This window comes from Suricata suricatta, chromosome 8 (genome assembly GCF_006229205.1).
Source record: "Suricata suricatta isolate VVHF042 chromosome 8, meerkat_22Aug2017_6uvM2_HiC, whole genome shotgun sequence".
In the NCBI taxonomy this organism is placed as follows: domain Eukaryota; kingdom Metazoa; phylum Chordata; class Mammalia; order Carnivora; family Herpestidae; genus Suricata; species Suricata suricatta.
The window spans coordinates 29,471,626-29,498,333 of NC_043707.1; the positions used below are offsets into that span (position 1 = coordinate 29,471,626).

A 26,708-nucleotide genomic window follows, 5' to 3' on the forward strand; every position below is an offset into this window, starting at 1 on the left:
ACCGAATTCTGTTTCCAGTTCCAAGTTAATAACCTCCTTGGCCCCAGGCGACTCCGAGGGCTAGCCTGCTCCCACCCGCAAGGAGTGGACCTGATGTAGCTGCGGTGGAGGACAGTCCTTGCTGGATGCCCGGTACCTTGCCTCTGCTGTGGGGGCCTCCGGGCCTGCGGAGGGCGCTGTGGAGGCCGGGCCGCTCTGGCCAGCAGGCGGGCAGGGAGGCCGCCTCCATGGTGGTGCGCTGTCCAGCATTTCAGCAATCGGCGGCGGCGGCGCCTGCGGGGAGAAGGAGGGCGCGGGGCCGTGGGGGCCGTGGAGCTGCCCTGTCGAGCCGAGCGGAGGAGGAAACTGGGATTAACGGGGCCGGAGGGCCTGGCTTCAGCACCCGGCGGAGCGCGGCGGCCAGCAGGGAGGTGAGAGCCCCTAGTGGGGCGGGGGCATTTCCCAGAGGGGCTGGGGCTGGGTTGAACCTCGGGCCTCCACAGTAGGACAGGGGCTCGGGGTCCGCAGGTCCCCCGAGGAAAGAGGGTAGGTTGGGGGGCTGTAAAAGTGTTTGATCGAGGGTGCGAGGCACCTGGGAAACAGAGATGAGGAACATTGTTCATTTCACTGAGAGGAACGGAGAAAGTGGGAACCCTGCGGGGTCATGGGCAGGACTCCCCTGGGCATAAATGGCCATGGCCTGGCCCATGAGGATGTTAAGGAGGCCCTCAGCTGAAGTCCAGTTGCCCTCTCCCGACTGAGAAGGACCTGCTCCCTAGGGAAGGGAGAGATCAATGCAGGGACCCTGTGGAGAGGCTGGTCACTGGCAGGGGTGGAAGGAGCAAGCCCCCACCTGAATGCTGGGCTTCTATCCAGCAGGGGGTGGCAGTATAGGGGACAGCCTGGCCCCTTTCCCAGCTGCCCAAATGCCCCTAGGGAGGCAGGAGCTGGCAATGAGAACTGGGTCTCACACAGGATGGCATTTACTCTCACACTGGGAAGGGGATGGAGGACACAGAAAAGAAAATAGCCACTAGGAATTTAGAGGGGTTCTCTGCAGCCGCTGAATGCCCAGGGAGAGTTTCTGAAGCTCTGAGTGGGCCCAAGCTCAGAGCAAATTCCTGGTAAAAAGGAGAGATGAGAGAAGAGACGCAGCCTCTGCCTTGCATTCTCCCCCTCCCCCCCGGGGCTCCTGCCTGGGCAGTGTTGAAGCCTCCTGCAGTTCCTGCTCCTGGCAGCAGGTCCATTGTGGGGATGGGTTTGGCAGGGAGAGACAGAAGGGCACCCAGGTCTGGCCTGGTACTCCAATGCCTGTGCTCTGTCCCAGCCATGACTTCTCACTCCCCTAAGACCACACTCACTTGCCTGCTTCTAGCATCAGAGGGCCTGGGCTGGCCTTTTGTCCTGCGTCAAGAGAAAAGGCAAGAACTTAGGCGGAGAGCAGGGCAGGAGGTGGAGAGTTTCTCTGTGCATCTTAAGGTCATGGTCCCAGCATATACCAAATTCTCCCCCAGCCAGAAATAGGACCAAGCTGGCTAGGAAATTGCTCCCACACATTACCAGCTTTTTGGTTCCTTAACTTTATGCCCCATCCCACTCTCCTTTGAGGGGTGGGGGAGCAATTCTTGAAGGGTGAATAAAGACTTGATTGGATTTTAAGAGGTGGGGGTAGGTGGGTAGGGTGTCATGGACTCTGAGGTCTGAGAGACACAGGTTCAAATCTAAGCTACATCACTTAAGGCAAGCCATTTAACGTTACTGAACCTGAGTCCCAATCTGTAAAACAGGTGTCATGTTAACAGCATCTATTGGCTATTCCAAGGAATAATCCAGATAAGGACTGGGAAGTTACTTTGGGGCTGTAAAGTGCTGGGAGATGTTTGTCAGTTGAATGCGTGTAAGAATTTCTTTAACTACTGAGCCATGCAGGTGCCCCTGATTGTAAGAATCCCTTAAGAAGGAGCTGGATAAAGGTGGGAAAGTTCTCTGCATTGTCTGAAGCACGTCTTTCTTCCCTTAGGAGGGGGACATTGGCTGAGGGCCTTGTACCAGGCTCCATGCTAGACACAGTGGTACTGTTGATTCAGTTAATCCTCACAAGAACTTCCCAAGGAAGCCATCGTTGTCCCTATTTCACAGCTGAGAAATGAGACCTGAGTAACTTTCCCAAGGTCACAAAGCACCCAAGCTGTCTTCCCTGGGGCAGAAGTGCAGCTGATGGCCTGTCCCAGCCCCTTGATATCAAGACCCACTTAAATGACAGTTTCTTGATTCATGATGCCAGCTTTCCAGGTGGGGAGCCCGAGGCATATGAGTGAGGAGGGTGTGCAGTGCAGTGACGAGCTGACTCCCCCAAGGTCACTGGGATATTTGGAGGTGGAATGTGCTTTGAACTGGCCAGCTGGGTGCCCCCACCACAATCCACCCCTGCCACTGTCACGCCTGCCACAGGGGGAGTCTGGGTCTGGCAGGCCCATCTGCTCACCGCCGTATCCACTTCTCACCTCCTCTGCCTGCCAGCCTCGTGCTGACTTCAGCAAGCCAGTGAGTGCCTGTTCCTTTCTGAGCAGCTAGCCCCCACGCCCTGACATGGGGCCATGGTCACCAGCCACTGCCAGCACTGCTGGGGTCAGCCTCCCCTACTGACTTTTCTCTTCCTCTGCCCACTTCTTGCTGCCCCAGGGGCAAAATCAAGTCTCCTCCTGTCCCAGCAGCCATCAGGGGTTCTGTTGAGGTGACGAGGGGAGCCCACCCTTTCTCCCTTGACTCCTTCACACACTATGAGCCCCTGCCATGGACCTGTCACTTCATGTACATTATCTCACTTCGTCCTCAGGTAACCTGGTATCAAAGGTGTTTTTGATCCCTTTCAAAGAGGAGCAAAACCGGGCCTGGAAGTGATGTGACTTTCCCAAGGTCACAGAGCAAGGTCTTGGTGCAGCCCACACCCACTGCCGCAGGGGCACAGCGTGGCTTCCACAACATCACTCTGTCCTCAGTTCCCCAGGCTCTCCTGGGTGAGGGTAAACCAGGGCACTGTGGGCCAGTAAGAAGGGGAAAGAGGTGTGTGGCAGAGGTATCTGAAAGGCTCTGGGACAGGAGTCCAAGGACCTTCTTTCTGGGCCCATCTCCGACCCTGGCTGCTTATGTGACCTTGAGCAGGTCCCTTCCCATCTCTGGGCCTCGGTGTCCTCAGCCATAAAATGGTGGGGTTTGACTGAATGACCCCTCGAAAGCCCTGCCAGCCCGACGATTTTAAGATCTCTCTGATCTATAAATCTGTGTGCCAGGAAGCCTGTGGTTCTACTGGCAGTGACAGAAGTCACCTCCAAGTGTTTCAAGGCTTGAGTTATTAGTTGGAGCTGAGATTTAAAATTCACCTGTCCCTCCCATCTATAAATCTGGGGGTCTTAACTAAAGGAGGGGGAATGAGGCTTGGAGAGACCCAGTGGCCCACCAGAAGACCCTAGATTCTTTAGCTGAGCCAGGATTTAGCCTTCCTGGCCCAGGATTTGAGGTGACCTGCAGGGACACTGAAGATGCCCTCCACACACCTCCCAGTGTTGTTTGCCAGACACCAGGAGGCTCCCAGGACACACAGGCACAGGCCCCAGATTCACAGAAGCAGCAGGAGTGCAGTGGTTGAGGCTTATTCATGGTGTCATGGGGAGAGGGAGGGAGTTTGCAGCTGATGCTCTAAAGAACAGACACAGGGCCCTGTAAAGGGAGTGAGTCTGCCTGGTGACTGGTCTGGTCTGAGTGGGGAGGGAAAGCCGGGCAAGAAAGGGATAAGTTTTTCCTCAATTCCAACTCCTACCTGGGCCCAGTGGAAATGGGGGGGGGGGGCTCAGAGAGGTGGAAGAATCAGAGAGGGCACTCAGTGAGCATGGGTTCGGAGAGGAAGTGGGGGTGGGCTGCTCTATGAGGTAGGGTGGTGGGGAGTAAGGTCAGTGAGAAGGTAGGAGGCTCAGAGGAGCAGAGGGGCTTAGGATTTGCTCATCACCAGTAGTTACAGACCCCAGCCTGGCCGAGCCTAGGTTTTTCACTGTGGCTTTAGTGCCTGCTGACACCTCTGGGTTCTGCCCCTTCTCCTTCTGGGTCATGAGCACAGGAGGGTGACAGCTCCATCCCCAGAGGCCAAGCCCTGTTGACTCCATGTCATCCAGAATGGGGAGCTCAAGGGGCCTGGGCAAGTAACCAGGTCCAGGCTGCCCAAGCTGACCCTTGGCCTTGCCCAAGCTGACACAGTGGCCATGTGTCCTTTGGCTCCAGAGCAGCCCCCAACCCCCAGGGACACCCCTGCCCCTAGCCAAAGCTGTCAGCCCCTCCACCTGCGGCACCGTCTCCTGGGCACTCAGCCTGGCCTCAGCCTCCTGCCGCCCCCAGCCTGGCCTCTGGCCCACCGCAGACGCTTCTGTGCCAGCTGGAGCTGGCAGGCAGTGCACAGTTCCCTTAGCATCTTGCCAGGGTCTTTGAAGCCTATGAGGCAGTCCACACCCAGTGAGCCAGACCCTGGGGTGCTGGCAGCTTACTGAGCTGGGGAGCCCTTGGCCTCTATTTTATTCCTAAGCTTTGAGTATGGCCTGTGGCTCTGAGACCCCTCCCATACTGAGCTCCACCCCACCAACATCTCCCTGAAACTCCCCAGGATGGAGACAGGTAGGTAAAAGCAAGTTGCACTGAATTCTTGTGATTCTAAAAATGGCACACCTTCCTTGTGCAAGACCTCGGAGGCAGAGAAGCCAAGGAGAAGATGGAAATCATCTGTAGTCCCACCACCCAGAGATAGCCACTGTGAACATCAGAAGGGTGGGGGGGCAGGGGAAAGGGTATTTCTTCCAGGATTTTGTCCATGTGTTCACAGATACGTAGAGTTTAAAAACTGGGAACACACAGCTGAGGGAAGCCAGCATCCCATTTTCCACTCTTATCGCAAGAATTCTCTGATGTCTTTAAAGATTCTTTAAAAAGCTGGCTTTTGATGGCCGTTTGAAGGCTGGACATGGGAGGAGCCGCTTCCCAAGGGGGCCCGGGAGACCTGTGGGGAGAATCTCCATCCTCCTGCCCTTCCATCTTAGGTGGGGCACACCTTTGGGGACTGCTCACTGTGGGTTTCCCTTGGCAAGGATGGCTTTGCGCCCTGTAACAGTCAGCCAGGGACTGAGGTGGGGAAGGCCAGAGCTGCTGAGGGGAAAAGAGGAGCATGTGAGGGTCATACATCCCCCCAGAAAGGTGAGAACCCATCCAACAAGACCTCAGAAGAAAGCTTAGGTGATTGCACGTCTCCTGGACTTTGATCTCATTTGGGTCCCAACCTCCACGACCACATCTGTTTTCCCCCCTGTAAAATGGACATAATGCTACTCGTCCCCAGGCGTGCTATGAGAAGTAACTCAGGCAAGGATTAGACCCAGTGCGCTCAGTGGCCATCATCTGAGTGTGAGACCACATGGTCAAGATCTACTGAGTGCCTCCTATTTTCTGCGCCCAGTCTGCGCATGGAGGACACAGGTGATCTGGATGCCAACCCTGACCTTGAGTAACTCCCTGACTAGTGGGAAAGGCAGGCATGAGGGAACGGACATTGACGACCCATTGAGGTTCTGCCAAGGCTAAGATGACCATGGTCATGTGGGCAACCAGAGGAGACTTCTGGGAGGGGGGCATTTATGTTGGGCTTTCATGAACAACAGGGAAGGTGCCAGACAGAGAAGACAGGAGCATGACACTCCAGAGAACAGTGTGGGCACAAAGGTATGAAAAGTCCTGGTGAACTAGGAGGATAATGAATAATCTAATGCAGCCATAGCACACAGGGCATGCCAGGGAACAGGGGGTGGAGGGCAGCCCAGCAGGGAGTGACAGGCCCAGCCAGGTGGTGAAATACCCTAAAAAGCACTGTAAGAGCTGGGGACTTATTTGGAAAGCAATGGAAGTCATGGGAGGCTTTGCAGCATCGTCATGAAACAGTCAGATCTGCCCTTTAGGAAGCCCACTCTGGCTGCACAGGGGTGGAGGGAAGGGATGGAAAGAAAGAGACCAAAAACAAACAGGCTAGGGGTTGGGGGGAGGTGACTGCAAAGGGGACAGGTACCGGAGACTCGCCTCTGGGAGATTTGATGTATATGTGTACATGCTCATGCTCCAGACTAGAGTCACTCGGGGAGAAAGAAAGACCCATGGGTCAGGGGCAGAGCCAGAACGGGGTGGGCTGCCTGCCCCCATGCCCAGCCCCAACTGCTGGCACAGCCCTCGGGATTAGACACAGAACCCCAGGCTGGGGGAGTGAGATTCAGGGCTAGCCGAGCCACCCTTTCTCCCAAGAGGGTGCTAGAAGGGACTTCTGGGATGGGAAGGAAGCTACGACACCCAGCAGGTCTTGCCTCCAGGCAGCCCTGCCCCCGCTCCCTGTCTGACACATGCTTATTGGTCTTCGTGAGGCGTCCATTAGTGATCCCCAGAACATCTCCCTTTTTTGCCTGCAAATTCTCTCTCCCTCCTTCCCCCTGCTCATGTATCAGAAAGCAGAGATGATCATTCATTCATTCACTCATACTCATTCATTCATTCATCAAACTTGCTCGGTAGCCCCTCTGAACTTAAAGCTCAATTATCGTTGTCATCCCCAAATTCTGTGCTAGGCGCCAGAGAAAGGGAGGAGCATCCCTCAGCCTGGTGGGGAGCAAGGCCCATAAACTGGTAAATGTTTTGGGACAGTATATAGGTTAAGAGGGGAGCATTCCAAGGACAGCTGGGGCCCTGGCAGAGGGGGAAGTTGCCTGCCCAGTGGACTTTGGGGCCAGCTTTGCAGATGGACTTGCTAAGAGGAGTCCAGGTTTGCCAGTGGGAGGAGGAGAGGGGAAGGCATTTTTGGCAGAGGGAAAAGCATGTGCAGAGATAAGGAGGGAAGAACACCAGGTACTTGGGGAATAGTGTGCCTGGAGAGTCGGGGTCTGGGCCCAGGCTGGGGAGGGAGGCCTCACGAAGGGCCATAGTGCCAGTCCGGGGAGCCTAGCCTTTCTCCTGTGGGCAGCAGAGAAACCACGGCATGTTTCCAGCAGGTAAGCGAACAGCCAGAGCTGTATCGGGAAGGTCACCCCCGAAGGGCAAGCATGATTTGGACAGATGGAGAGAACTGGGGACCTGTGGTGTGTTTTCAGGACACAGGTCACGTGGCTGGGGGACTTTCCTACTGTAGCTCCCAACCCGGGGCACTCAGAATCACTGCAGCCATGGTCTCTAGACACAGAGTACCTGCCTCTGGATTTCCAGAACAGCCCATGAAAAGCACATTCCTGGGACCCACCCAAAATGATGGAGTCAGCATCTGCATGTGGGACTTGGGGGTGTGCAGTTTTTAAAACTCCCAGGTGACTGTGCTAGAGTCGGCACTTTATCATTTTGCATATGCTGTTGCCTTTGCCTGGATGCCCTTCCTCCCTCTTCTTCTACCTCTTTGAATTCCAGCCTCTGCTCACATGTCTTCTGGACAATACACCTTGTTCCAAGCTCTCCTCCTTCCGGGTACCCCCACAGGTCCTGTGCTACTTCCTTCTTGGCCCCTTTTATACTCAGTCCTGGCAGGTCATTTAGTCACCTCGAACACCCATTTGGCGTTTCCCACTCAGTCCTCAAAACATCCTAGGAAGTAGCCGGGTCACTGCAGGGGATACTGAGGCACAGAGAGGTTAATAAGGTCACCAACATCACCCAGCAAAGACACAGTAGGAACAAAGAGGCTGCACCATTCGATGATACCCCAGGAGCTCTTTGAAGGCAGGAACCCTGCATTACTCACTGTCACAGGTCCCGGGGGCAAACACAGGATCTGGCATGAGAGGTGTTCGGTTTCCTCGTCTGTAGGATGGGCTTGAGGATGATGATTCCCTTCCAGGGCTGCTGTGCAGCTTGGGGAAGTCCATGGCTCCGACAGGGGTTGAAGCATCAAGGTGCCCGGTCTGGAGCAGGGGTGGTGGTGGCAGAGGCAGGGACTCCTCTCTGGGATTTTGAGGTGGAAAACTTTCCAGACAATAGGCCTCTCTCCCTCCTCTGCTGTGCTGAGGTGTGGCCTCTCCCACATAAGTCAGACTCTCTCAAACCTGGCCAGGGAGCAGGGGAGGCTGTGTTACTGGGGGTGGGATTCATCCCTGATGAAGATTCTGGGGCTGATGGTGGAGCAAGGTGGAGACTCAGAGAGGCTGCCCTCACCCACCATGACCTTAAGGGACTCATCCCTTCCTGGAGCAAAGAGAGCCCTCCACCATGCCTGCCTCCCACCCACAATCCCTTAGGAGCCATAGGTTATTGTCAATGATGTTGTTAATTAACTGCTTAATTAACTATTTAGGCTAATCAGATTAATTGACATTAATTGGCTACCATTTGTCAAGGACCCTGGAAAGCTGTGCCTCTCAGAGTTGATGTGTGGGACTGGGGCCGAGCAGGGGAGGCAGTGAGGAGCTGTCACGGTGCTGCAGCTGGGGGAGCAGGTGGCAGACAGTGGCAGGACCAGTGGCACCGGGACTGTGGCTCTCGGGGCTGAGCCCTTGAACTCCTGAGTCTGGCCTTTATACTTCAGGAAATGCATCCCTCTTCTTGTCCCTTAGTCGCATTTAAAAAAGTCGCATTTCTCTCTGGTCTGATGAGGGACCAGAGAGAAAAAGGAGATACCTTCCATCCCTAAGGGCTCTAAAGACCTCAGAGAGGGAAGAGACCTTAAAATCCTAAATAAGACACAATATAAGTAGGTCACCACATAACAGCCGCAGGATGGCATGCATATATTCAGTTAAAGAGAAAAAAGGGACAGATGAGCAGGCTAGGGTGGATAAATATGCACAATATTAAATGTGATAAAATGATCAGATTTGCATTATTTAGTCAATTACAGCCCCCAAAACCCACAGTACATTTTTGTGCCTGTTTTAAAACACAATTTACAGTTTTAAATTATAGCACTTGAAACAAAAAAGAAAAAAATTACTATGAAATGCATCCTACGTTTTGGAAAAAGAAAAAAAAAAGCCAACCCACTCAAAGCTGGGAGTGTGAATTTGTCTTCGGAGCCGTTCTCTTAAGATTAAATGGCTCCCGCATCTAATGCAGTGCTGGGCTGGAAGTTGGTAGCCTTGACTTTTTTGCTGACCCCCTGCAGGTCCCTTCTCCTCTGGAGAATCCCTGGCCTGTCTTCCCAAGAGAGTGTGTATGTGGAGCACTGGAGGTGTGAATTTCGAGTATTCTGGAGGTGAATACAAATGTGAGGGGAGAAAGGGGGTCCATTTTTGCAGGAGGGTCAAGCTGCCGGGATGGGGGAGGTGGCTTCCTGGGTAAGAGGAGGGCCTTGGTGACAGAGATCTCTAGCTTGGTAAGGGAAGACCTGGAGAATAAATGTGGGGTCTTTCCCCCTGACACACCCGATCCTGATCCTGCAGCCCCTGGGGGCTGGACCAGGAGAGACTGGAGGCTGTTGCCTAGCAACTGGAGGCGCATCTGGATCGATGGGAATGGCAGGCGAGGCTCCAGCCCCCAGCCCAGCTCTCTCTTTGATCTCACCCGGCCCAGCAGAAACCTGGGGGGGTGCCCAGGGCAGCCTGCTTGATTAGAGCTGAGTCAATAGAGGGAATTTTCCATAATGAGATTGTGTGGGCAATGGAGACAGCTGCCCTGGCTTCTCCCATCACCCGTCCCCAGTGGGTGGAAGGGGCTTGTCTATCTGTCCTGCACACACCCCTCCAGCTGATAACTCCTGAGGCAGCACGTCGCCACAAACTTTGATTCTTCTAAGTCTTGGACTGCCAGAGACTCAGAGCCCAGCCCTACCCTGACCCCAGTAGTATGCAGGCCCCTGATACTTAGTCCAGATGGGGAAACCAAGGCTCAGAAAGGAAAAGAGACCTGGTCGCATGGCTTCTAGCCCATCTTGCCCTTCTGTGGCCCAGCTCCCCCATGTGAGCCTGAAGGATCTATAAATTGAGGGGAGAAGGGGGCAAAGGGCATGATGGAAGCTGATGTCAGCCCACAGGCTCCTCTGACTTCCCTCCACGTTCAGCCCCAGAGGCCAGCGAGGGAAAAGTCCTCAGAGAGTATGGAGTCCTGGCACATAGATGTGTCTCCCTGGGATGCCTCACCAGGGCCATTGGGCTTGGACCCTCCCCAGGACACAGAGATCACTTCCCTGGCAGTCCATACTCAGCCACGCAAAGCTTCTTTCTCAGGCTCCCTCTGCCCGAACCGCAGCTCTCCATTCTAGCTCAGACAGCCACAGGGGTGCAGTCTGCTCCCTGCCAGAAGGCTATAGCTCCCGAAGGCCAGTGAGGGCCCGGAAGAGCAGCAGACTGGGCTGAGTGGGATGCGCTCCTTTGTTCCACTAGAGCGCGAGGAAAGAAGACTAAGGAACTGCTTGATTGTGTGGTCTCAGCGCTGGTCTACACAGGCCTGCCTTCTGGGTTGAACTGGTCTGCATTACTTTCAATGGCCAGTGTTGCATGGCCTGCTCTGGTCCACTGGTCTATAACGCTGATGTGCACTGGTCTGTGGGTTCCCCCACTGTCCAGGGTTGATGTGTCCAGTCTAAACTCTAGCTTCAGGCTCTCCCTGGCCTGTCCTGGGCTACACTGGTCTATACTGGATCTCACCTGGGCTAAACTGCCTGTACTGTGGGCTCCTCTGTAGGGAGCAGAAAGCTGAGGCCTCCTTGTCTCTAGGGACCCGTCGCCAAAATCCTCTGCTCTGGGAACCCAAATCAGAGCCAATAGGAGCAGAGACAGAGGTCCTGAGCTGATAGGCAAGGGCCTGGGTCCCAGGCAAGTCCCTTCTATCCATTCAAGACAAGGTAAGCTCCAAGGTTTACAAAGTATATGACAATGTGACCTGTGTGAAAATGTCAGCACATGCAAAGTGGGGGCACACTGAGAGCAGTAACCAGGGACCCTTCCTGCCAGGAAAACAAACAACAACAGCAACAAACACCAGTAGTGAGCTCCCCATCAACGCATACACAGGCTGACTTTCAGCAAAGGTTCTCAGATGGTTTAATAAAGGTTCACGACTTGGTTGTTTTGTGCCAAGCTCTGTGCTGGGCCCAAGGGACACAAAGATGGATGTTGCCCTTGGAGTCACTGCCCTCAGCAGGCCAGGGAACAAGCACAGCAGGACGAAGTGAATATGGAGAGCAATAGTCAGTGGGTAAGGCTCTGAGAGCACAGCAGAGGAGTCCTCCAGTGGAGGTCATAGAAGGCTTCCTAGAAGAGGTGATGCTTGCACAGTCTTATAGGAAAAAATGGAAGGGAAAGGGCATTCGGGGCAGAGGGAGCAGCGTGGGGCAGTGTGTTCTTAGGTAGATCTGAGGGCCGCGTGTCTGAAGACACAGAGCACTGGACAGGTGGGTTCAGGACCCAGCTAAGCTGCCTGGGCTTTGTCCTGTGGACAGTAGGCTTGCGCACCCTCCTTTGCCTGCCCTGCCCTAAACACCCTATCCTGGGTCTAGGGACTGGGACAGCTCCCCAGCATCCATTCCATGGTAGACCCAGACTGCAGGGAGGGGACAGCTCGGAACCCTGCAGGGGCCCAGTGCAGGGCTGTAGCAGGGGTGTCGGGGGTGGGGAGGAACCAGAGTGGGACCACAAGCGAGCAAGCGCTGTAGCCCAGGCTGTGGTGCCAGCACCCTTGTGGGTCAGGCTGCCTGCCCCTCCTAGAACCAGCCCCAGCACCCCCCACCTGCCAACCCAGCCAGACCCAGCCCAGGGGCTCTGGCCAGAGCCTTCCTCTGGCTCCAACGGGGGCAGCAGGAAGCTTTGGCTACTGAATAATTGAAAGGAAGGCTTTCAGCAATTCTCCCTCCCCCTGCAGCGTCTTCTGGAGGGTTGGGTAACAAACAGCAGAGCCAGCACCTCCCAAGAGAGGCTCCAAGAAGGCAGGGAGGAAGCTGGCTCACTCGGTTAACCCTCTCACTGCCGGTCTAGCTGAGTACTCCCTCCCACGCCTCCTGCTGCAGCGGGTGCTGGTCTCGGTGGGTGGCTATCTGTGAAAAGCTGTCTTGTTGGCCCCTCTTTACAAGTTGGTGCTGATTTGGAATGGTCCTTATCTACCTGGTCCCGTTCTGATTTAGACTGATCTAAATGTCTTACTGGTTAACTCATGCCTGCTGTGGTTTAGACTGGTTGGCATTATTTATGGGTAAAGCTAGCAGTTAACACTTATACATAGAATTTACTGTGTACCCTTACTAAAAAAATATTTGTTTTAATGTTTATTTATTTTTGAGAGAGAAAGAGAGAGAGAGAGAGAGAGAGAGAGAGAGAGAGAGAGAGACAGAGAGCATGAGCAGGGGAGGGGCAGAGAGAGAGGCAGACATAGAATACAAAGCAGGGTCCAGGCTCTAAGCTGTCAGCACAGAGCTGGATACAGGGCTCAAACTCATGGACAGCAAGATCATGACCTGAGCCAAAGTCTCATGCTTAACCAACTGAGCCACCCAGGTGCTCCTAGAACTTACTGTGTACTTTAATTTAAAGGTGAATTATGTCACCCCTAAGCGGGGGCGGGGGGGGTTAGGTATTTATATGAATCCCATTCTACAAATAAGGAAACTGAGCACAGAGGTTAAGTCATTGTAGGGCACACAGTAAGTGACTTGAACACAGGCTGGCTCTTTGGCCACTTGCTGACCTGCACCTGGCTAATGTGCCCTGGGCTGGCCCTTAGGGCCAGACCTCTTCCTCTAAAGGGCAGGGACCACCAAAGTGGATGCTGGGCAGCAAGAGAGATCTTTCCAAAATGCAAATCTGACCATGACCTCCCCAACCCAACAGCCTTCACTGGCTCCCTATTGCCTGTGCTCGATTGCACGATCCCAGCTCCTTGTTTCCCACCCTCCAACCCCCTGGCTCTCTGTGCTCAGCCACACCCAAGCCTATGCTCTTCCCTCTTTCCTCTCCAAGCCTTCTTCCCACACACCCGCACAGAAGCAATAGAGCTGGACTTCAGGCTCAAGTCTTCTGACTCTGAATTCAGTGCTCCTTGTCTGCCCCCACCCCTGTCCTGGGCCAATGGAAGACAGCAGAAGGACCTTATTGGCAAGATGGTGGTTAAATTGTGTGTGACCAGGGATCCAGAGCTTGCTTGAAGCTGTGATCTGTACCTTGAGGGGGTGGTGACCCTGAGTCCTGCTACTATCACTGGGAAGGCGGGTCTCTGGCGGGCAGGGAAACGAGCCCCTGGGGGAAGAGTGCTGTGCTCTGGGCCAGATGGGCTTCTAAACCCCAGGAGCAAAGGAGGCTCCTGGGGGCCTGCCTTGGGTGCCCTGGTGCTGGGGGCTGAGAAGATGGGGAGGGGGAGAAGTGGCCAGTAGGGAGGGAAGGGGAAGTGGCCGAGGTCAGTCCAGGAAGCCCCCCAGAATGGTGCCCACCCCCTACCCTGGCCAGCCTCTGCACTCTCCTCCCTCTACAATCAACTCCCTGCTTCATTCTGCGGTTTCAGTCTTCCCGATGTAATGACAACCCCCAAATCAGGCCCACATCACGGCCTCCCAAGTGCCAGACCCCTGACCTGAGGCTTCCTAGCATCTTCACCTGGAGGCCTGGGGATTCCTCACACCCACCATCTCCAAAAAGAGGACAGTCAACGGCCACCAGTATTCACTGCATGCAAGGCACCTACTGTGATAGCGATTCCTCAGGGTTAGTCCTTTACAACGAATCTCCGGGGATGCTGTTATTAGTTCCATCTAACAAGCAAGAAAACTGAGGCACAGAGTTGTAGTCACAGTACACTCAGTTCATGAGTTCCAAAGAGCCGCCCTGTCTCCCCATCAAATCAGAGTTCCCCAGGGCAGGGCCTACTCTCCTGCTCAGACACATACGTGGTCCGCGGCCACCTCTCCCAGACCCGGCCAGGTTGCTACTGACCTGAGCATCCCACCCCGCTGAGCCCCAGGGTGAGTGATGATCTCGTTAGCTGAGAGGCCTCCAGGCCTGTCAGCAGACTGGACCCCATAGCACAGACGGGCTGCTTCTCCTTCAGTGAATCTCTACCAGCAGAACTGGACTTGAAGGTACCAGCAGCCAGACTGTGCTGCGTCCTGTTCTCAGTCAGGCCTGCCCAGGGGAGCCCGGCTTGGGTTGAGGAAAGGCGGCAAGCCCAGGGACTCCGCAGGGCCCTGGCCCTTAAGCCACTTCCTGGTCAGCAAGAGAGGAGAGGCTCCCTGTCAGCTGGCATTAAATCAGACTTCCATGACCTAATGTACACATGGGTGTGGCCAGCCCAGCATCTGGGCTGGCCGCTGGGCCCTGCCCCCATTCTGAGGACAGCCTCAGGACTGAGCTCTAGGGGTGGCTGGTGTGGCTCTGACCACTAACTACATCAGCAAGAAGGGGATGGGCTGAAGGCTTGGCAGTATATATACAAGTTAGTATTACCTAGATTTCTAGAGTAAGAAAGGACCCGAGAGGGAGAGTGACTTCCTCAGGGTCTCGCAGCCAATCAACAGTAGAGAAAAGACTTCCCATTTGACACTCCACCTTTAAAAGGACTCAGTGTAAGTGTCCCCAAGGACCTTAACATGTTAGGGCTCAGGCCCACAACTGCCTGCTTGACCTCCCACAAGTTCCTCACTCTCAATGCAGGCCCCCCATTTGCCCTCCAAGTTCCCCACCACAGTAAACGGCCTGCACCATCCATCCAGACTCCCAAGCCAGAGACCCCTTGTCATTCAAGACACCACCCCCCACCACCCCACCCCCGCCCTGTGCTACATCCAGCCAGTCCTTCCTTCCTCCCTCCCTCCCTCCCTCCCTCCTTCCTTCCTTCCTCCCTCCTTCCCTCCCTCCCTCTCTCCCTCCTTTCTTCCTTTCTCTTATTTATTTTGAGGAGGGGTACAAAGAGAGAAGGAGAAAAAATCCCAAGCAGCCTCCGCACTATCAGTGCAGAGTCCAACATGGGGCTCGAACTCACAAACCACAAGATCATGACCTGAGCCTAAATCAAGAATCGGACGCTAAACTGACTGAGCCAACCAGGTGCCCCCATCCATTTATTTCTTGAATCGAGGTCCATGCCTCATGTGCTCCGGTGGCCCTGTCTCCAGCCCCACCTTCCCCTTCTGGGAAGTCATCCCCAAAAAACCAGGTTGAGTTGCAGAAACTCCTCAAATCCTTTGATCACACTACACCATTGGGCTCCTAAACCAGCCCATGAGCTCCCAGATTACCAGGACAGGTCATGTTCATCTCCAAATGCCCAGACTTTCATAGGGCAAGGCCCAGAGTAGATGCTGGGTGGGTGTTTGTTGAGTGAGTATAATGTCTCTTGTGTTCAAACATTTCTGTGGTGAGGAACTCACTTATCCTGGGATGAAATGAACTGCTTAGTTTTGTTTTGTGTTTTTAAAAGATTTGATTGCTAAGAGGAAAAAAAATTTCTGTCTTGGACTTAGCTGAAGTCTGCTCTAGCCGACTTCCCTGCAGGAGTCCTCGGCTTTCTTCTGGAACAGCCCAGATTGGCTAGGTCTTCCCTCTTCTCAGTGTGATGGAGGACTCACTCACAGCCTCAAAGGGCACTTGAGGACTTGTTAGAAATGCAAATTCTCAGACACTACCCCAGACCTACTGAATCAGAAACTCTGAAGCTGTGTTTTAACAAACCCTCTGGGTGACTCTGACACCTAATAAAATTTAGCACTGCTGTTCTAGAACCCAGCCCCCAACTGCTGGTCCAGAGATAATCTGTATCAGAATCACTGGGCAAACATTAATCCCCCAGAGACTCGCATTCAGTAGGTCTGGGGTGGGTCCCAGGTAGGATAGACATATTAAGATACATGATGCCCAGTTAAACTTGAATTTCGGGGGCGCCTGGGTGGATCAGTCAGTTAAGCGTCTGATTTCGGCTCAGGTCATCATCTCATGGTTTGTGAGTTGGAGCCCCGCATCAGGCTCTCTACTGTCAGCACGGAGCCTGCTTCAGATCTTTTCTTCCCCATCTCTCTCTACTCCTCCCCATCCCCACCTCAAAAGTAAATGTTAAAAAAAGATTCTCTCTTTAAAAAATATTGAATTTCAGATAGACAATGAATTTTTTCTGTATAAGTATGCCCCAAAATATGAAATTCATGGATTTCAAGTTTAATTTTACTGTGCATCCTGTATTTTTATTTGCCAAATCTGGCACCCCTCATTTTAACAAGCTTCCCCATAGCCAGGTTTGGCCTAACTCCTCTACCATCCTTCAAGTATTTCAAGATATGTATTCTGACCACCTGTATATTCTTATCACCTCCCCCTTCTAGACATTGTGTTTTTGTTGATGTAACCTAAGGTAAAATGCATTTTTGGCAGCCACTCTATGACACTGACTCAAATTGGGTCTGTGACCATTGAAAAGCCCCTAAATCCTTCCTAAATATGCTGCTTCTAAATTATGTCTATCCCATTCTAATTTTAGAAAGTGAATTCGGGATCCAGCTTCTGAAGAAGGGATTTCTCACTGTCCTGCCCCACCTTCTTCAATTCCTCCCATCTTTCCAGCCTGTTGAGTCCTTCTAGAAACTGACTCTATTTAGAAGCTTTCCCAGATGCTGTCCTCGAAGAATCCGATCATCAGATTATCAAGGTTCCATCCAGTCAGTGGTGATCGTACTGGGTCAGACATGGGTGAGGACAGAGCCCTGTGGTCCTTCACTAAATACCCCCATCTAATGTGACATCAACCCATTAATCAGTTCCCTTTGAGCAGAGGTCAATCTATCCACCGATTATAACGGTGCAGACTATTAGTTCCAATAAACTGCAGTCTCTCTCTCCTTACGCAATTTCCCAGGGATTCCATAAAAAATCATGTCAGATGCCATTCAGAGAGACCTTGTGTCTGCACTAACTCCCTGGTCCGCTGGCCCAGCACCTGCACTTGGAAAGAAATGGGCTTCATGTACAGACTCTTAGGGGCTTGGTCCCTCCTCTCGGGGTTCAGGGTTCATCCTCCAATCACCTGCCTCTGATTCCTGCCTGGTAGAGCAACTCACCAGGTGAAGCTGGTAGAATCCACCGTCTGTCCTAGTGAAAATCCAGCCTGTCTCTGCCCCCCTGCCCATGCACCTCTCTCTTTTCCTTCTTAGAGACGTGTCTGAAAGATCGCCTCCACAGTCCAGTCTCCTGATGCTGGGAATAGAACAGCTCGGGGTCTGGAGATGTGTGCTCAGCACTGCTCCCACCAGCTTCCCCTCTCCTGCCTTTGAGAAGCTCAAGCCAACTTCCAGGCTAGGGCACCTCACCCATGTCAGAGGGAAAGTGAGCAAAGCAGCATGGCTCAGAACCTGGCTCGTCCCCCTCCCACCCCCCACCTGGGACACGGGGGACTAAGCTCTTTACCCCCATCCCCTCAGCACACCCCTTCCATCGCCAGGGGCTGGGTAGGCTCTGGGGAGCCAGAATGAAGGGCTCCATCCCTCAAAGGGCTCACAGTTCAGAAGGGGGGTCAGATGCAAAGAATAAGTTGAACTTTGGTTATCTATGGAGGTGAGGACAGAAGCTAGAGCACCAGAAGATAATGACTCACCCGTTTTCAGAAGCAGGGACAGCTTCCCAGAGCAGGTGACGTCTGAGCTGGGTGCTGAAGGATGAACACAAGTCCCCTAGGTAGAAAAGAGAGGAAACGGAATCCCATCACATGGGAACCATAGGGGCAAGGACACAAAGGCGTGAGCCCATGCCTGGGGACAGATGACCGAGACTGAGGGGCTGGGTGTCATTTGCAGGAGGAGGTGTAGCAAGGGATGAAGTTACAAGACAACAGAAGGCAAAATACGAAGGGGTTTTGCACGCTGTATTAAGGACTCTCTACCAGGTAGTCCTCTGTCTCACCTCCTGTTGTGATGTCTTCTGTTTATTCCACCCACATGCACCGGGCGCCACCTGCTCACCCAGGCACTTTGCTGGCACTAGGAGTTGAAAGCCCAACTGTCCCCAGCACAGAGGGAGCCAGACCCATGAGCCCACAGTGACAACAGTGAGGGGCAAGAGCCCTGGCCAGAACAGCGCCTTTGAGAAGGTGGTGATGCCTAGGAGTGACTCTGGGGACACAAAGGAGTCAGGAAAAGAGTCAGGGGAAAGGGAGCACTGAATGGAAAAACCTGGACACAAGAGAGATGCGGAGGGTGTGTGTGGGGTGGTTACAGCTAGACCAGAAGGCAGGCCGTGGCACGACTTTAAGCGACCGGAAGCCACTAGAAGCTGTTAATCAGGGCATGACACAATCTGATTTGCTCCTGGACCAATCTCTCAGGTTGCTGATGAGGGGGTGAGGGTGCGGGCAGGACATGGAAGCAGCGGATCAGAGGGAGGGGCTTGGGTTTTGGTGGCGACAGGTGGGGAGGAGTGGATAAATGGAAGTGAAAACAAGAAGGGATAGGGGACCAAACTTGGTGACAGGTGAGCTGAGATGGGCCATGGCAACAGGGGTCTCCAAGCTCCACACATGTCCCTGGCACAGATGACCAATAGCAAGAAGAGTCATCCATGGGCCAAGCACTATGGTTGAGGCAGGTGGAGAACAGGGCTCCCAGGTGGGGCTTGATGAGTGTGGGATGCTTGGGGTGACCCCAGGAGAGGCCCTGGTGGAGCTGGGGTGCAGGGCTGGGCTAGGACAGAGGCAGGAAGCTGGTAGCATTTAGGGATGGAGAGAGAGAGGTTAGAAGAACAGGTTTGGTCCGTAAAGCCACAAAAGCCTTCCTCTCCTGAAGAATCTGGATAATGCTTCCAGGCATAAGTAGGGACCAGAGGCTCAGAGAGGGTTAGTGACATCCTCAGGGTCACACAGCAAGAAGTGGAGGAGCCTGGCCTAGAACTCAGGGACTTGGGATTTAGGGGGATGGACATGTGAGCTTATGTTCTCATCACCACCGTCCCTGCCTGTCACCCTGTCCCCTTCTCTGCCTTCCAGTTTTTGTGGCTCTGAACACCCCCACCCCCATCACTCTGAGGCCCGTGAGGGGGATGTGCGTTGGGAGGTTGTGTTGCAGGAAAGGCCCCGTCCAGGATCTCCATACATGCCCAATCCCTTCTTCCCACCTCCCTCCACCCCTTCCCTCTCTCCCATCCCACTCCTTGGAAAGGAGGCCTTCCTGTTGCTTAGCAACTAGCTGGAGACTAGGAGAAAAGAAATGGAAATAGCGCAGGAGGTGCCTCCCCTCTGTCAAGATAGGCCCTTGGTATGTGCGTGTGCGCGTGTGCGTGTTTGCACGTGTGCCTACCTACTTTGAGTAAAGCCTAGTGTGAAGCCAGAGCCTCTTACCTTTCAAGCCATGCTATCACCCACATCACCCTGAGCCTGCAGGAGGATGTGGCTGTCTGGAAAGCTGTCAGTGCCATTCTGGTTGTATCTTCAGAAGTAGTGTTTCCAGAACAAAGGAGGGGACAGACCCCTGGGGCTTCAGTCTGGATCTGGCCCCACCTCTGGAAGCTTGGCTTTGGAGAAGTTGGCCAGATCAACTGAAAACTGCATCTGTGGTGGGAATGCAATTGATTCCATCTTCCCATCCCCGCAGGGCTGCCCTGGGAGCACACTGGGAGCTGGGAACGCATGTGACCCCTCAGGCCAGCAGGACAGTGGGTGTTGGGGGGGGGGAGGTGGGGGATTAAACTGAGGCTGAAAGAAAAAACAAAAATAAAACAAACAAATTTTACCTGGGGCACCTGGTTGGCTCTGTGTGAAGAACATGTGACCCTTGATCTCAGGGCTGTGAGTTCAAGCCCCACAATGGGTGTGGAGACTCCTTAAATAAATAACCAAACAAACTTAAAAAGAAAACAACTAACAAATCTTCCCAGAGACCAATGTGATAACCTGTAACCACAAGGGAGTTGCAAGCAGGGGCTAGCCATCAGGTCCAGGAATTGGTATAAGGGAGACAAGAATGTCCTAGGTGGTTGCTAGGTCCCTGGAGATGACTAGTCCAAGAGCAGGGCCCTTAGAGGCCACCTAGACCAGCCTGCATCGACCCACTTTACAGATGCGAAAGCCGGGTGTCCAATCCCCCCCTCGTGCCCTGAGGTGTGACCCAAAGGTGCTAACCTGACGTCCACCCCCCTCTGCAGCAATGAGGGGAAGCGGATTAGAGCCATGAGTGGGCCTTTAAATCTCCAGGATTAACCCGCGCGGAGAGGAGCTTAGCAGGTGGCCGAGAAGTGACCATCCCGCCTGGTGTCTGTGTCTGTCTCGCAGGGCCGAGGTCAGCGGCTCCGGGGCCAACCGCCATGTCCTCCACCGTGAACAACGGGGCGGCCAGCATGCCGTCCCCACCGGATGCGGCGAACGGCTTCCCGCAGCCTGGCGCCTCCTCGGGGACCTGGCCGCGGGCTGAGGAGGAGCTGCGCGCCACGGAGCCGGGCCTGGTGAAGCGCGCGCATCGCGAGATCTTGGACCACGAGCGCAAGCGGCGCGTGGAGCTCAAGTGCATGGAGCTGCAGGAGATGATGGAGGAGCAAGGGTGAGCGGGCCGCGGGGAGGGGCGGGGCCTGGAACCAGGCAGTCCGGGTGGGAGGGGCCACACTCTGAGCCCGTCTGGGTGGAGCCCTTGCAAGACTTGCACCTTGTCCACGAATTTGCCTTCATTTATTCGTTTATTCAACCGCTTGCTCAATGTCAAGCTCTGAATTAGGCTCAGATTCACAGAAGCCAATGAGACACAGTCCATGTGTTCCAGAAACATCCAGTGGAGGAGAGAAGCATGTAAACACCCATGCCAACCAACTCGAGGTCTCAGTTTCCTATTCTCTAAAACAGCTCTGTCGAGCTTCCTGGACTCTGTCAACGCAGGGGCTGCAGCCAGGCAAGAGGGCCTCATGGCCCCGCACCCCCTCCCTGACTGAGAAGAGAAACAAAAAATGTTTGCAACCAATTCCACCACAAAACAGATTGGAATCATGGATAATGGACAGAGCAGAATAGGGGCCAAGTGCTTCAGAAGCTCAGAGGAGAGATTCTGAGAGGAGATGTTTGAATGGGCTTTGAAGGATGAGTAGGAGTTCATCAGGGCTTGCGCATTGATCAGTCAGTAAGGCTCTTTTTAGGGACTTCCCTCAAAAGTCCAGGGGAGACAGGACAGACCTAACACATGGAGCTGGAGGTAAAGAAGCAGCACAAAGCCATTCCCATTTGTGCAGCTTCAAGGAAAGCCAGAGGTCCTGAGTTTCCATTTTGCATCTACCTTGAGGATTTTGTAACTAGTGGGCTGGCTGTGGAGGGAGTCAAAGTGGGGAAGAGGGCCCACCCATCAGACTTGCACTATCGGGGAGCTGACAGATCGGAAATGCCCAGTGCACTGGGGCCCAGAGCCACATTGGGACAGACAACCTGTGTACAGCAATGTTTCCAAACCACACCTCTGTCCGTCCAGGCCTCCTGGGCACCCCAAGAGGTGGCCAAGACATGGCTCACCCTCGCTACAGCTCCCAGGAAGACACTGAGGCTCAGACAGAGTGTCCCAGGCAGGGCCAAGGCCAGGCCTGGATCCAGGGTGTTCAGGGGGACTTCCAGCCAGGGCCCCTGGGGCACAGAGACTTGGTGTTCTTCTCCAGCTGGGGACCAGGTGGGGGTGGGGAGGGTCCCTACCAAGAGGGATAAATGGATGGAAAGCAGCTGAAGGCAGACGGAAAGGAGGCTTCCAGCTGGCAGTGAAACCAGGATTGATGAGCCGTGAATGTGGACAGAGGAAATGAGATCCCCAGGGGCAGAGTCAAGTAGGGGTGGAAGAAGAGGGCTCACGGACCTTATTTCAACCTGCAAATCCCACTAAGTTTGGAGCCGTGGGCAGTGAAGGGATGGCGGGCAGGTGGGCAAGGTGAGGAAACAGGAGGGCCGCCTGGGCCAGAAGAGGCCCAGCCTTCTGCGCTGTATTCTTAGAAACTGTCCCCTTCCCCTCCCACAGCCCCACCTCCTTCCTGAGCCCCCTCTCTCCCCCTTGCAGAGCCCCAGCCTCTCAGAGAATCGCTAAAGGGCCCCTCTCATGGCAGCTCTCCCTTCCCCAAGCCTCCTCCTCTGGCTGAATCTCCCTCTTCCCCAGGAGCCCCCCAGCCCCTCGCAGCACACAAGAGGGTCATTATCAGATGAGGGCAACCTCAGACAGAGGGGATGGCATTTGGCCATGACCTTGGTGTCAGTCCCCTGGCATCAAGGACCCATGCCTCTCTGGGATGCACCCACTAGGTCCAGTCAGGGCCCCTTAACCCACCCAAGCCCTCACCCCAGGTGGTCCTTAGACTGGAGTCTCCCACAAAGCTAGCTCTCAAGTTACCAGCGCCCCCAACTCTCCACCCCCACCCCTAACAGCAGCATGGTCAGCGGAGGGCTCAACAATCCAGAATTGAGTAAGCCATGGCTACGGGGGAGTTGTTCTACGTCCTGTGGGCTAAAGCTGTACAGGGCTCCCCCACCTCCAGCCAGTCCCCAGAAGGTGCTACACAAACACTGGGGACCCTTGCTCTGTTATAAAATCCAGTCATTAATATCCATTTCTACAAACACTGGTTCATTCGAGTCTATTTGCCAGGTTCTCGGGCATTTGACAGATATTCCCACTAGTCACAGTAACACACACATTCTTTGGCCCCATTAAAAAGCAATCCCTTCCTTAATATTGATGGATGGATGGCTAATTCACTGGTGATTGATGCTTCATTGGAATCACCTTCCCGGGCAGCCTTTCCATGCAGCCCGCAATCACCATGGGGCCAGGGACCCTCACCTGTGTGATGGGCTGCGCCCACCCCAGCCCCAACCCCACCCCTACCCCCACCCGTGCCCTTCCTCTGAGGACACTGGAGGTGAACAGGGCATGGCTCTGCCCTTGGGGCTTGCAGCTGGAAGCCTCCCGTCTCCCTGTTCTGTTTCCTCATCTGTCAAATGAGAAGAGAAAGACAGCCCACCCTCTTCGAGGTGAGGTCAAGAATAAATTAGTGACTCCGGAAGTGATTATGTAGGAACATCCCGGTCTGGGCAGAGACAGGCAGAATGAAACATTTTCTACTCTGAGGACCTCTTTAAAATTTTTTTTAATGTTTTTCAAATTTATTTTTGATAAAGAGACAGAGCATGAGCCAGGGAGGGGCAGAGAGAGACAGAAACACAAAATCTGAAGCAGGCTCCAGGCTCTCAGCTGTCAGCACAGAGCCCGACACAGGGCTCGAACTCATGAACCTCAAGATCATGACCTGAGCCAAAGTCAGCTGCTTAACTGGTTGAGCCACCCAGGTGCCCCTGAGGACCTCTTTTAAAATGCAGTATCCTGGGGCGATTGTGTGGCACAGTCTGTTGCCTAAGCATCTAATTCTTTTTTTTTTTTTTACATTTATTTATTATTGAGAGACAAAGAGACAGAGCATGAACGGGGGAGGGGCAGAGAGAGAAGGAGACACAGAATCCGAAGCAAGTTCCAGGCTCTGAGCAAGCTGTCAGCACAGAGCCCTACGCAGCACCTGAACCCATGAACCATGAGATCATGACTTGAGCCAAAGTCAGCCGCTCAACTGACTGAACCACCCAGGCACCCCAAACATTTAACTATTGATTTCACTTCAGGTCAGGATCTCACAGTTTGTGAATTCAGGCCCCACATCGGGGTCTGCACTGATGGTGCAGAACCTGCTTGGGATTCTGTCTCTTTCTCTCTGGCCCTCCCTAACCTGTGCATTCACTCTCTCTCTCTCTCTCTCTTTCCATATAAATATAAAAATAAATTTTAATGCAGTGTCCCCTCAACCAGCCCCAGCTTTTCCCAGCAAGATGCCCCCGGAGCATAGAGGGGTCCTTCCCAACGCTCCGCATCCATTCAATCCAGCACTTCCGGCCTCCCAGTGGCCTGCACTCAAGTTCAACTTGCCTCAGAACTGGCTCTGGGCTCTGGGACGGGCCCTAAATCCCTCCACGTGTCCTGCTCCAGCTCTTAACGAAACCCTGAGTCCTGCTTCTACCTCCCAGCCCCCTGTGCTCCACAGACTCCAGGAGTCTGAGGAACTTGGTCCCTGGTCTGAAGCCCACCCCAATGAACTGAGGATGTGGCCCAGCCTCGTTCTTGGACCATCTCCCCAGCCCCACCAGGTCCAGGGCCCCATGCCAATAGGCCAGCCAGCCTGTCTTTCCTGCCCAGATACCCACGAGTCAGGGTCTGGGCAGCGTGGAAGGGCCTCTGCTATTTGTCTCAGTGCTGATGCCAATGACAAGCTGGCTCCCTGAGGAGAAGGGGAGAGTTCCTCTGTGCCTCCACTGCTCAGAAAGGGGCCACCACCCCTTCTTCCTGGACATGGGGACAGCCCAGCCGACCAATGGCTCTGCACTGTCCAATAAATAAGGCCAGGGCACCTCCAGCCAAATGGCCGAATATGAGGCTAACAGGGACCGAGGTGGAGACCCAATCTGCAGTTGGTCCCCAGGTCCCAATCATCCTATGTCCTAGATGGTTTGCTGCCCACTTCTTCCCCTGCATCCTCCCACCCACCCCGTGGCTCTGACTTCATCCTGTCCTGCGCAAAGTCCCTTGGTAGCCCAGCGCCAGCCTCCCTGCCTCCAGGCCCCGCCGGCTCAAGCCACCCAGCCACCAGTCAGGTGTCCAAAATGAACATCCGACCTTCAAACTGTTCGATGCCTCTCCATCACTGGTCACTCATTTGTCAAAACAGTTTGGAGGCCACGTGTGGCACGCAAGTACCAGATTCCAGGGACACAATGGCAATCCAGACAGACCCCCAGGACCCCCTAAGCCACTGCAGGATACAGAGGTGGCAGTTGAGTAGCACAGGAGCCACCTGCCGGGACCTGAAGGTACAGGTTGCTATGGAAACACAACCTAACCTGGTCGGGGGTATCTGTCCTGCTGTAAACATCCCATGAGTCACGTCTTTGTGCTTAGCCATGATTATTTCCACTGGCTAAACCAGGAAGTTAATTTTGTGAGTCAAAAGATGTGCTCCTTTCTTCTGGCTTTTAAAAGGAATTACCAGATTGCTCTCCGAAAAGGCTGGGCCAATCCCAAATGCTTGTTGGAGAAGGGAAGGGAAGGAGGGAGAAGAGAGGGCAGGACAGAGATGAGGTCCCTGAGAGGCCACAATGTGCCATTTCCATGGGCCAGCTGAGGCCTGGTCTGCCGTGAGGACAGAGTGGATGGTGAGTGGAGGACAGAGACAAGACAGGAGCCTGGTCCTATTTTGCCGCCATGTTTTCCATCCAGGACAATGACCTGCAACCCAGAAAGGGGAGAGTGAGGGGTTTAGGACCCCAGGATTCACTCAGCAACAGACATGGTATCTGCAAAGACCCCCGCACCCTGCCCCGGGGCAGCATGGACATGGGCAGAATAGCCAAGAGGCCCTGCAGTGACTGTCACAGGGACACAGTGACAGGGGATGATGGCTGACCCTAGGATGGGAGCAAGGGTGATAATTCTGGACTTTGGTCTCTAGCCTGAGCCCAGGCTTAGAGAGGGAGGGGGAAGGGAATAGAGAAGTTGGGGGATTCCATTCAAGACCAGACTTGAGGTGTCTGGGTGGCTCAGTCAGTTAAGGGTCCAACTTCAGCTCAAGTCGTGATCTCATAATTCGTGGGTTCAAGCCCACGAATCAGGCTCTATGCTGACAGGCTCTATGCTGACAGCTCAGAGCCGGGAGCCTGCTTCAGATTCTGTACCTCCCTCTCTCTGCCCCTCCCCTGCTCATGCTCTATTTCTCTCTCCCTCAAAATATATAAACATTTAAAAATAAGGGCATGTGGGTGGCTCAGTCAAGTAAGTGTCCAACTTCAGCTCAGGTCATGATCTCACAGTTTGTGGGTTTGAGCCCCATATCAGGCTCTGTGCTGACAGCTAGCTCACAGCCGGGAGCCTGCTTCCAATTCTGTGTGTCCCTCTTTCTCTGCCCCTCCCCTGCTCATGATCTGTCTCTCTCTGTCTCTCAAAAATAAATAAATGTTTAAAAATTTTTAATAAATAAATAAATGAACATTTAAAAAATAAAAAAATTAAAAATTAAAAAGACCAGACTTCACCTATCTCCCCCCAAACAGGGAAGCAATGGGTCTAGTATTGAGATCCAGGACAAGCCCCTTACAGCCTTGCTTTCGCAGAGGTTGGGATGATTTAAGGCCTTCCCAAGACTATTGTGAGGATCAGGTGTCCTTGAGGCCAGGAAAGTGGAAAAGTCCTGGATCTTCATGTCCCTTAAAATGTCTCCAGAGGGTGACTGTGGCCTGGATGTGGGAGGGTGACCTGCCCTGGAGGGTGGGGGAGGACCAGGAAAACACACAGCCTCCTCTCCATGGTCTTTCCCCCTCCTCCCCACCTCCCCAGACAACTCTTCCTTTTTTGGTTCATTTGTTTGTTTGGCTGGTCATTGCTTGTTTGTTTAGTTGGTTTGTTGTCTGGTTTGGTGCAAAACACCTTGAGTTTCCCCAGCGCTGACAGCCTTGCTTGGTGGTGTGACCTCAGACAGGTCATTGCAAGCTGGAAGTGTACTTGTGATGGGGGCAGGGGGGAAGGGAGGGCTCAGGGCATGGCAAGTAGGGGTGTGGAGGGAAAGAAAGCCAAGAGGGGCAGCCCTCACCCTCCCTGTGCTCTTGCAGATACTCTGAGGAGGAGACCCGACAGAAGGTCAGAACTTTCCGGCAGATGCTGATGGAGAAGGAGGGAATGCTCACCAGGGAGGACCGGCCTGGGGGCCACATGTGAGTGCTCCCCTGCATCGGGGTGGGGGACA

The 26,708-nt window shown here is 54.0% G+C and overlaps 1 protein-coding gene across 1 annotated transcript in view; it reads left to right on the forward strand.

Annotated features, from left to right (window-relative positions):
• The first annotated feature begins 251 nt into the window (after nt 1-251).
• SRRM3 (serine/arginine repetitive matrix 3) overlaps nt 252-26,708 on the forward strand; it is a 52,517-nt gene continuing 26,060 nt past the window's right edge. The window contains exons 1-3 of the mRNA XM_029945727.1: nt 252-410; nt 20,191-20,455; nt 26,575-26,676. Coding sequence (XP_029801587.1) covers nt 20,223-20,455; nt 26,575-26,676 — 335 coding nt within the window. The 5' untranslated portion in view covers nt 252-410; nt 20,191-20,222. The remainder of the gene's footprint in view (nt 411-20,190; nt 20,456-26,574; nt 26,677-26,708) is intronic.